This window comes from Nycticebus coucang, chromosome 16 (genome assembly GCF_027406575.1).
Source record: "Nycticebus coucang isolate mNycCou1 chromosome 16, mNycCou1.pri, whole genome shotgun sequence".
Taxonomy (NCBI): Eukaryota; Metazoa; Chordata; class Mammalia; order Primates; family Lorisidae; genus Nycticebus; species Nycticebus coucang.
In genome coordinates, this window is record NC_069795.1 from 74,433,791 (window position 1) to 74,444,819 (window position 11,029).

The window sequence follows — 11,029 nt, forward strand, 5'->3', positions numbered from 1 at the left end:
TATCTTTTTGTTACTGATTTTTACCTTAATTTGCATTGTGTTTTGAGAACTCAGTCTATATGATACTGATCTCTGATTTTTGTTTGAAATTTCCTCTATGAATAATTCATGGTCAATTATAAAAAAAAAAGTCCACATGTTCTTGAAAAGAATATATAGTTATTAATTGTTGGGTATCGGTCTCTCTATATGTCCAGGTGTCAAACACATTAATTGTTTCATAAGTATTTCATTTTTTTTTTTTTTGAGACAGAGTCTCACTATGTCCCCCTCAGTAGAGTGCTGTGGCGTCACTGCTCATAGCAATCTCCAACTCTTGGGCTTAAGCAATTCTCTTGCCTCAGCCTCCCAAGTAGCTGGGACTACAGGCACCCGCTGCAATGCCCAGTTATTTTTTGGTTGTAGTTGTCATTGTTGTTTGGCAGGCCTTGCCAGCTCCAGTGTATGTGGCTGGTGCCCTAGCCGCTAAGCTACAGGTGCTGAGCCTTCATCAGTATTTCTAATCTAAATACCCCACACACATACATGTATACATACCTCTCTCTCTCCACCTCCCACCACTCTGCCCTCCCCTCTCGTTCGGTTAGAGAACATTTAGTGTGTCCTCAAAAATAAAAACAATAAAATTTTCGCTGGGTGCAGTTGCTCACCTGCAATCCCAGTCCTCTGAGAAGCTGAGGGGGGGAGAATCTCTTGAGCTTAGGAGTTCCTGAGTTCCTGTGAAAGAGTGAGACCCCATCTCTACTAAAAATAGAAAATTTAGCCAGCTGTATTGTGATGGGCACCTGTAGGCTCAGCTACTCAGGAGGCTGAGGCAAGAGGATCAAGAGTTTGAGGTTGCTGTGAGCTATGATGACACCACAGCACTCTAGTCTGGGCAGCAGAGTGAAACTCTATCTCAAAAACAAAATTATGTATATAAATATGACTCTTAACAGAAGTCACAGAAAAATGAAAAAAAATCTATCACCTGACCCTCAAAATAGCTGAGGGCAGAAAAACAGAAGGGGTTCATCCCTGGGCACGCATTGGTCTCCAGGTGGTCTGGACAGGAAATGTAGGCTGACCTTACAAGTCACCTGCCCCCCAGATGTAGAAATGAAAGGGCACCCACCTACAACTGGCTGTTGGCCTCATCTGGATCTCTGATTGGCATCTCTTAATGAAGCATAAAATTTCCTAAGTGTGGCAGTTATAACAGAGATTGTGGAGGAAGCCAAAATGTTTATTATTTCTGTTTTGTAGGCAGGAGTCAGAAAGTAATTTGCTGTCTCTCATTACGGCATCTTTCACCAAACATAAACTTTAGTTTTACTTTTCTGTCTTCTGTGTAGCCAAAGGCAAAAGAAAGCCAAAGGAAATTACGTGTTGATGATGCAAACCTCTGAGTCCCTGCTGTGTTGCATACGCTCTACAGAGACAGCCAAGCATCATTTAATCTAATCCTTATAACACGTGAGGTAGTGGCTGGACTACCCCAACTCGGGTTTAGGAAAGTTCAGTAATTTTCTTGAGGTCCCACAACTAGTAAGTGTACAGCTAGGATTTAAATTCTGGGCTACCTAACTCTAAGCCTGTGTTTGTTTTACTAGCATATGTCGTTTCTCATCATAACAATTACTGTCAAAAATAAATTCCAATAATGAAAGTCTAGGTTGCTCTGTTAGATTGAAAGGTGTGAAGCTAGATGTGACCCCCATAATGAGCAAAAACAAATCCCCAGCTGGTTCTTAGTGAAGTTGGCTCTATCACCTAGACACCCCATGTTTTAGCAGAATAAATAGATGTTTTGGTATTTCTCAAAGGGGAGGTCAATTTTCTGATCTTTTCAAAGTAATCATTTGTTTTCTTTAAAAACAATCTCATCTCCAATAGCCTGAATCTTTCTCTTTCCTAAGAACAGTTCTCATATTTTCAGAAGATCTTTTCAAAATGTACATTACCATAATGGCAATAAAACATAAAGATTCTTACATTATGCACATGGAAAACATCTGTGACCCTGAGTCACTTTTTCCAGTATGCCTTAACCTTGAATCCTGTGCCTATCTGACTACCAGTAATTAAATACTGTAGAACCTCCATAGTTGACCCCCTCCCTACATTGACCACCTCCTTAAGTTGACCTAATTTTCATAGACTGGCCAACTGCCACATGTACTTATCAGTACAGTAGGCCTAGGTCCTTATGTTGACCACCTCAGTCTGTTGACTGGTTTAGTACTGTCCCTCAGGTGGTCAACTTACAGAGGCTCTCCTGTACTAGACAAACCATGGTGCATACTTAAAAAGGAATATCTCCACTTCTACCAAACATCCATAAAAGGAAAGAGCACTTGAACATGGCATATTTCACCAGACAAAAACTGTATAGGCGCCCATGCAGTTTAAAAAAGCCAGGGGGGATTGTTGCTGGGAATGCTGGCAGGTTGCCCACATAGAGTCCAGAAAGATACTAGTGCTGGGCCTCCTAGACGACATTTAAAATAATAGAAGAAGTTTTTCAAGTAGGCACAAAAGGATGAGGACACTGGAAGAACAGACAATAATAAAGTATTAGAAGGAAAAAGTAGGCTGGGTACGATGGCTCACACCTGTAATCCTAGCACTCTGGGAGGCCGAGGCAGGTGAATCACCTGAGCTCAGGAGTTTGAAACCAACGAGACCCCATCTCAAAAATAAATAAATAAATAGAAGGAAAAAACACAGATGAAAGAGGGATGAATGACCCAGGAGAACTGAATTAGTAAGTCCTAGTCAGTCACGGGCTCAAATGAGAGGCAGTGTAACTTCTGCAGCAGAATTCCACAGAGGCCCAGAACTTCTGGAAATAGATAGGAAACGGATTGGCTGACAGTGTTTGAAAAGAAGTTTTGCCTCAGGAGACAGTGAGAATAGATGCCTGCCGTCCTCCCTGGAGGCCTGGCCCTGCTGCCTTCCTAGAGCCTGGACGGGCAACTGTCAGCATGCCCGGGGGTGAGCTGTGGCTCCAGGTCTCCTCCACTTCAGGCGTCTGTATGATTGTCCTCTTCCACTCAAGATAAGACTGGAGTTTTATTTTCTTGAAAGACAGTCCTTGGGGACACCAGGCACAATTGAGGGCAGCTGAACCATACCGAAAACAGAAACACTGTATGAATATATGCATCCTGGTTACTAAGAACCCAGCTCTCTTATCCACTAGGGCTTTACCCTGTCTCTAGGCAGGAGTTAGGAGGCTCTGACCAGCCCAGAGGAAAGACTTACAGATACTAATTATAGAGCCTTCCTAAGGAAAGAGTCCAGTCCGATCACCTTAAATTCAAAGTTGATGGGCTCCACCCACCCACACAGAGCTTCCAAATAGCTTTTTAGTCCTGGACTTTTAAAATGAGCCAACCCTCCAGCCAAGATGGGGTAAGCCCATAGTAGCCTTTATCTCCTACCGATTACAACTAGAATCCCTGGAGAAAATACAAAAATCATTTCTCCGAGAATTCTGAAAAGTATATAACAGGGAGATTGGTGAGGGAAGTCAAGACTTGAAGATGACAAAAGCAGCGGCGTGAGTTTTCTGTTTGTTTTCTATTTTTGTTTTCATTCTCCTTTATCTCCCCAGCTTTGACCCAAGGGTGGGCCAAATCAGAGAACTGTGCAGCACACACAGGGAGCCAGAACACTGTGAAAAACCCACATTTCTGGCCAAAAGACAGGGCAAAGGGATCCCTTTGTGCTGGAGAGAGCAGAGAAATTCCTGGGTTTTTTCTTTCTCTCTCTCTTTTCTCTCATTGTTCACCCGAAGGGCAATCATGTGAAATTGCAGGATGGTGCAGGAAGCTGAAACTCTGAGGGAATTCCATCTTCCTGGCCAGACAACCACAAAAGGTGGACCAGGGGAGCGAGAGAATGTCGGGGAACCTCCGTGTGGAGAGAGCAACAGAAGGGGATCCCCTCATTGTGAGACCACACAGACCCTGAGCCACTTACACATATGTGCATGAATAATACACACCCAAAGAAATACAGCAAGGCTTTGAGCACCGAATACGATAGCAACCACTAACCAGTCGCCTTGCAGAGACTGACTGATCCCAGACTAACCTGTGAGTGGTGCTCATGAGGAGCAGGCCTAAACACCACAGCAAACACTTGGAAAACTGATTGCTGGTAGAAACACCTCCCACAGAAGGTCAGACAAAACTTGTAGTCTGAATCTAAATAAGCTGATTGCTGATGAAAACATAAACAAAAAATCAACATTCTTCAGAGGATTTTAACAGGACCACAGACTCACAGCATAATATTCAAAATGTCCAGGATCACTGAATATAACAAAAATCAGAAAAATCTAGAAAGTTCTCAGATCAAAAATTGATAAACAGAATCTCTGAGATGATCCAGATGTTGGAATTATCACACAAAGACTGTCAAGCAGCTGTTATAACCATCTCCATGAACAAAGGTGAATGCTCTAGAAATGAACAGAAAGATACAAGTAAGTAGTCAGCAGACAAAAATAAGTTATTTTTAAAAATGGAAATCATATAAATAAAAAATGTGAAAAATACATTACTAGAAGTTCACACCTGTAATCCTGGCACTCTGAAAGGCCGAGGTGGGAGAATTTCTTGAGCTCAGGAGTTCAAGACCAGCCTGAACAAGAGGGCAACCTCCCCTCTCTTCCAAAAATAGAAAAATTAACCGGGCATTGTGATAGGTTTCCCTAGTCCCAACTACTTGGGAGGAGAGGCAGAAAAATTGCTTGAATCCAGGAGTTTAAGGTTGCTCTGAATTACAACAACATCATGGCACTTTACCCAGGGCAACAGAGTGAGACTGTCTCAAAAAAAAAAAAAAAAAAGAGTACTGGATGGGCTTAAGAGCAGAACAGGAATTGAAGGAGGATTCAGTGAAATTGAAGATAGAGAAGTATAAGTTATGCAACATAAAGAGAAGAAAGGAAAATATTTTTAAAATATTAAACAGAACCCCAGGGATCTATGGGAAAATGTCAAAAGGTCTACAATTCATGTCATTGGAAATCCTGTGGGAGAAGAGAAAGTGATTGGTGCAGAAAAAAATTTTGCACAAAGAATGGCTAAAAAGGTTTCAATCTGATGAAAGACACAAATTTGTAAAGGAACACAGTGACCTAAACAGGATAAGTAAAAAGACCCAGGCCCAGATACATTGTAATCAAATTGCCAACCACTAACTGACTGATCCCAGACTGACCCATAGGAAAAAAAAAATCTTGAAAGCAGCAAGAGAAAAAAGTGACTTGAATGACTGCAGATATCTCATCAGAGTCCATGGAGTCTAGAAGACAGCAGAGCCAACAGAGACAAAGTGCTAAAAGAAAAGACCTGGCAACCAAGAATTCTAAATCTAGCAAAAGTATCCTTCAGGAATAAAGGTGAAATAAATGAGTCAATTACTAAGATTTTCTCAACACCTGAGGAAAATCTCTAAAATGAGAGAAAGCGCACAAAACAAAAACATGAAATTAAAAAAAGAAAACAGAGTGTGCAGTAAAAGACTTCCAAAGTCTCATTAATATCCTTATAGACTAGACAGTCCAATTTGAAAAACAGAAGTTCCAGAAAGAGAGAATAAAAAAAAAAACTCAGAAAATAAGGAAGTAGAACCTCTGTAAGTTAACCACCCAAGGGACAGTAACAAATTAGTCAACACATGGAGGTGACACATAAGGACCTAGGCCTACTGCATTGACACGTACATGTGGTTCATGTCCAGTCTATGAAAATCAGGTCAACCTCAGCAGGTGGGCAATGCAGGGAGTGGTCGACTATGGAGTTTCTACTGTATTTCTGTAAAATAAAATAGCTCAAGAATGAAAAGTAATGAGTTTACTGATTAAATGAGCACCCTGAGTGCCCAACCTAGTAAATGAAAATAGACCCACATCATGGCAAATCATAGCGAAACTTTTCTACACTGAGGAAAAGAGAAGATCCTACAAGCTCCCTGTGAGGAGAGAGGGTCATATACTCAAATTAGGAATCATAATGCTGTGGACATTAACGCTTGAGGTTGGAAGGCAATAGCATAATTCTTCCAAAATAGTGAGTGAAGAATTTTCCCAACTGTCAGCTAGACTAACGAATCAAGTACAAAGATAGAATAAGTACAGATTTTCAGATAGGCAAGGCTTAATTTGTTTCCCACATAACTCGTCAGAAATGATGGAAGAATGCATTCCCTCACAAAAAGGAAAAGTGTTCATGGTTTACTAGCGGGCTCCGCTGTGACTGGTACTGACACAGTGACAGTAATGTAAGCACTGAATTTTGATTACAATATAATTTTGCTGGGAGGATAGGAGCTGGGGAAAGTGGTTGTGTGGTAGGGAGTGAGGGAAGAAAGAGGCTGAATCTCATCTCCCTATGAGATGTCCACGGACAAAAACTGAAACTGAAAAAATCAAGAAGTAGCCACACAAAGCATGCCCTCTAGGGTCCTGTAAGTAAATATCTCAGTAATCGTCTACACTACATTAAACTGATACATTAAATCACCTCCAGGTGAGGAAAAACAAGATAGGTAGGAGGATGGACTACGTTTCTTTTAAATAAAAATCTGTGAAGCTAATTGAGTTCATTGAAACCGTGGGATGTATAATTTTTGTAAATACAAAAATGTTTTTTGAGTGAAGCTAGCAGTAACTTGTGGCCCCTAAGCTCAGGGGAGCTATCCTCAGCATTCTGCTGCTTTCGTGCATCCAGAGTCCTCTGAGGAGTAATAATGAACTCACAAGAGAGTGCTGTTAAAAATCAGAATGGGGGTGGCGCCTGTGGCTCAAAGGAATAGGGTGCTGGCCCCATATGCCCGAGGTGGCAGGTTCAAACCCAGCCCCAGCCAAAAAAAAAAATCAGAATGGCAACTTATTAATTTATGGTGTGAAACAGAACTGCCAGTTTGACCAAATACTTGTTTCTATCCCAAGAATGATGTCTGATATATAACAGGCATCAAAAATACTTGTCTAATAGTTGTTTCACTAGTTAGCATATTCTTTTAAGCAAACCTATACTGGAAAAAAAGCTAGGCTGAGTACTGTGGCTCACGTCAGTAATCCCAGCAACATTGGGAGGCGGAGGCAGGAAGGTCACTTGAGACCAAGAGTTCCAGACCAGCATGGGCAACATAGTGAGACCCCATCTCTAAAAAAAAATTTTTTTTAATCAGCTGGCTTTGGTGGTGCATGCCTGCAGTTCCAGCTACTTGGAAGGTTGAGGTGGGAGGCTCACTTGAGCCCAGGTGCTCAAGGCTGCAGTGAGTGATGATCATGCCCTTGCACTCCAGCCTGGGCAACAGAAAAAGCATTATTAGAAAATTGGACAGTGAGCACAGAGCCAGGTCAGGGAGATAATTGGATGATTGTAGCAGTGGCCATGATGTCCCCATGGGCTGGTCTTCAGACGGTTTGTCCTGCTGCTCATGGACTAAGGGCACCTCATGGACAGCTTACAGGACACTGCCTTGTCACCTCACTGAACTTCTCTTTGTCTGCTTCCACTGCTGACCCGTGCTGCTTCTGCTTAGCTACCTTACTGCCGTCACAGGGCTGTATCTGAGGGTCCAGCGGAAGTAATGCTGTTTTGTGCCCAAGTGTGATGTTGTCATGTTACAGAATTACATGCTTATGATTTTGGAATAAAAAATTGGTGCAGACTACCAGGTGGTACGAAGGGGGCGTTATTGGTGCCATTATTTGCGCCTGTAATTAGTAAAGCGAGCTGCGTGGGAGATCCGTCCCGCCATTCCCTTTACTTTTGTGTATATTAGAAATGGTCCACAATAAAAAGATAATGAACATAAAATGAAAAATGGACTCTTTAAAAATGTTTTTAAAATGATCATTGAGTAGAACTTCTTTAATGTTATTATTTTTATCGTTGTATTTTATACAAATATATATATTCTGCTTAGAAAAGGAAACTGAACCTGTGGTTGATGTTCAAAATGACAGAGAAAGATATTGGCTAAAAAATAGCTTTTTATAACTCAAAGAACCCTAAAATGCTATTGAAGGAAAGATGGGTTTTCTGAATGACAACATTATTACTAAAAAATATAGGAAAGCAGGATTCCTAATAAAATGTTACTGTCTGACCACTTCACACAAAACTTGACACATCTGTGGATCAAATGATACCTAGGTGACTGATAAGTGTTGGACAACTCTTTCTCCCTGTTGTTTTTCCAGGGGCCGATTCTCTATAGTAAAGAAATGCATTCACAAAGCTACCCGCAAAGATGTGGCTGTGAAATTCGTTAGCAAGAAAATGAAGAAGAAAGAGCAGGCTGCCCATGAGGCCGCCCTGCTTCAGCACCTGCAGCACCCCCAGTACATCACTCTCCACGACACCTATGAGTCCCCCACATCCTACATACTGATTTTGGAACTGTAAGTACAGAGGTTGTCCTTCTGAGGTGGCCCCATCTGTTTGAGTTATCTCTTGCCCACAATTAATGGAAAAGGCAGCTACCTCTTATACCAGGTCTTATAGTTTATGAAATGCTGCATGTAACATGTCCTGTCTACCCCATGTTATAATAAATGTTGTCTTTATAGAGTAGAAAATTAAGAATTAGGAAAGTTCTTAAAACTAGCTCCTTAAGACTAGGAAGTAGAGAAGGTGGGACTTGAACCCATCTCTCTCTCACTCCAGTTTTCAATTTCTTTCCATTATGGACCCTCTTCCCTTATGGAAGAGAGTTGGGAAGGTGGTTCGGCAGAGCTTATGGACAGTAGGCTGATTGAGAAGGTGAGGTTGAGATTGAAGAGAGGGCTCTTTACTTCAACCTACTGCCATGGCAGCCCCTGTCTTCCACCAAGAGAAATTCCTTGTAGGGGAGAACCTGGCCTTCAAAACATTCCAGTCATTCTGAATTTTCTGGAGACTTGGGCAAACATATATTTGGCCTCTACATAGAACAGATAAAGGATTAAGGTCATTCTCCCCACCATCACCCTAGCCTAAGAACCATCCTCTGTGGTTAGAGAAATCTTACAGAGGCTAAAGGTAACAGTGTTTTCAGATGTGATAGAAATAACACAGACATGTTATCAGATTGGTGATAATGAGGCCTTTAGCCTAGGTGGGAGACAGATGTTTCCACGGAAGATCAGTGTTGAGTCTGGCTCCACATGAGCCAGTATTCTGCAGAGAAGCACCCGCACTGCCTGCCTTTCAATTTCCTTCAGTCTTGCTCGTGTGTGCTTGTTAGTCTACGCGTGTGGAAGGGGGCCTTTGAAGCAGTAACTTGGTATAAATTTGTTTATAACAAAAAAGGAAGCTAAAATGCAAACAACTTTGGCTACATTTTTAAATAGGTTAAAAAAAAAAGAGGGGATAAAAGCAGCACTGTTAGCATGTTACTTAACTTTACATAGCTCCGTAGCAGTTGGTAGTTTGTCCCCTTGCCCTTAAAAAGCAGACTGACAATCTTTCAGAGCCTAACCTGTTTACTGGAAGCTTCCTAACTCAAAAGGCAGAGTCTGTTGCCAGGGAACTGTCCTTGTCTACAAGTGACAACATCTGTGCCTGGGTTCTGATTAAAATGCTCTGTCACTGCGTGCCAGGATGGTTCAGCAGACACAGACCTTTGCCCCTTCAGACTTGCTGACTGCCGTTCCAAGGGAAGGTGTAGATTATCTCATCAGTCTGCCATAGCGTGATGGGAAGAAGCCGTTTGTGGAGCGAGGAATGTGGCCTCACATCCCAGCTCTGTGATTTGAAGTGGAATACTTAGTTTCCTAGACTCTGGGGTCCTCATCTGTGAAGACTGAAGAATTTCTCCAACTTCTCAGAGATGTTGTGGATTGATGAATATTGGGTCGAACCAGTTTAGCAAACATATCCTGAGTGCTCACCGTGCACCAGCCCTTGTGCACACCGGGGCAGGGGTTGGGAACAAGGGTGAAAAGATACATCTTGCCTTTGAGGAGTTATAAGGAGGAATACGAGTAGATAAATGGATGATTTCAATACAGCATGGAAAATGCTAAGAAATAAATACATGCCTTGGAGAGGGATGCTGTGAATTCTCAGCATTTTAACATTTGTTAAAAGTTGGACTTGAGGTTCAGGGACGCTGTGACTGCAGCCTCCTCTTGGTAGTCACCAGACTTGCTGATAGAACTCTTCCCTACTAAGCAACTGAGATTTTGATTCCCTGGTCTAAGGTGGAACGTGGGCATCTGCATTGTCCAAAAGCCTCTGACCTTGGAGCAGTGTTACTATTCACTTCTTCCTTAATTAATCACTCCAAGAAGTTCAAGGGGAACTATTTAACACGCCCAGTCTTACTCAGTCCAGTCTGACCACTCCTACCCTATCCCGCCAGGTCAGAGAACGCACACCACATCTGTAAATATATTTATTTTAGTTCTGACTTTGAGCTCTAAGTAAAACAAGCATGTGTTGCAACTTGATTTTCTTTCTTTCTTTTTTTACTTTTATTATTATTTAATTTATTTTATTTATGTATTTATTTTTGGCCAGGGCTGGGTTTGAACCCACCACCTCTGGTACATGGGGCTGGTGCCCTACTCCTTTGAGCCCCAGGCGCTGCCCTGATTTTCATTTGTAACAGGAAGTAAGGGAGATCTTAGAGATCCCACTGGTCTGTACACGTGTTATTCTGTTTCTTCACAAACGTACTCCCTCTGCCTTTTCCTCCCTGCTTTCAGGATGGACGATGGCCGGCTCTTAGACTACCTTATGAATCACGATGAGCTGATGGAGGAGAAAGTAGCTTTCTACATCCGAGACATCATGGAAGCTCTGCAGTACCTTCACAACTGCAGGGTTGCACATTTGGACATAAAGGTAATAAGAAATAGCAACGTGGGTCGGGCAGGGTGGCTCACGGCTATAATCCCGGCACTTTGGGAGGCCAAGGCAGGTGGATCTCCAGAGCTCAGGAGTTTGAGACCAGCCTGAGCAAGAGTGAAACCCCATCTCTACTAAAAATAGAGGGAAAAAAAAAAAAAACAGCTGGGCATTGTAATGGGCACCTA

At 42.2% G+C, this 11,029-nt stretch overlaps 1 protein-coding gene across 15 annotated transcripts in view; it reads left to right on the forward strand.

Annotated features, from left to right (window-relative positions):
- Positions 1–11,029, forward strand: part of KALRN (kalirin RhoGEF kinase) — a 744,321-nt gene that overhangs the window by 725,460 nt on the left and 7,832 nt on the right. For all 15 annotated transcript variants that reach the window (XR_008374862.1, XM_053564434.1, XM_053564435.1 and 12 more), the window contains 2 exons: positions 8,210–8,410; positions 10,700–10,838. Coding sequence is in view for 14 of the 15 variants with exons in the window: in XM_053564434.1 (XP_053420409.1) it covers positions 8,210–8,410; positions 10,700–10,838 (340 nt within the window). In the remaining variant the exon portion in view is untranslated. The remainder of the gene's footprint in view (positions 1–8,209; positions 8,411–10,699; positions 10,839–11,029) is intronic.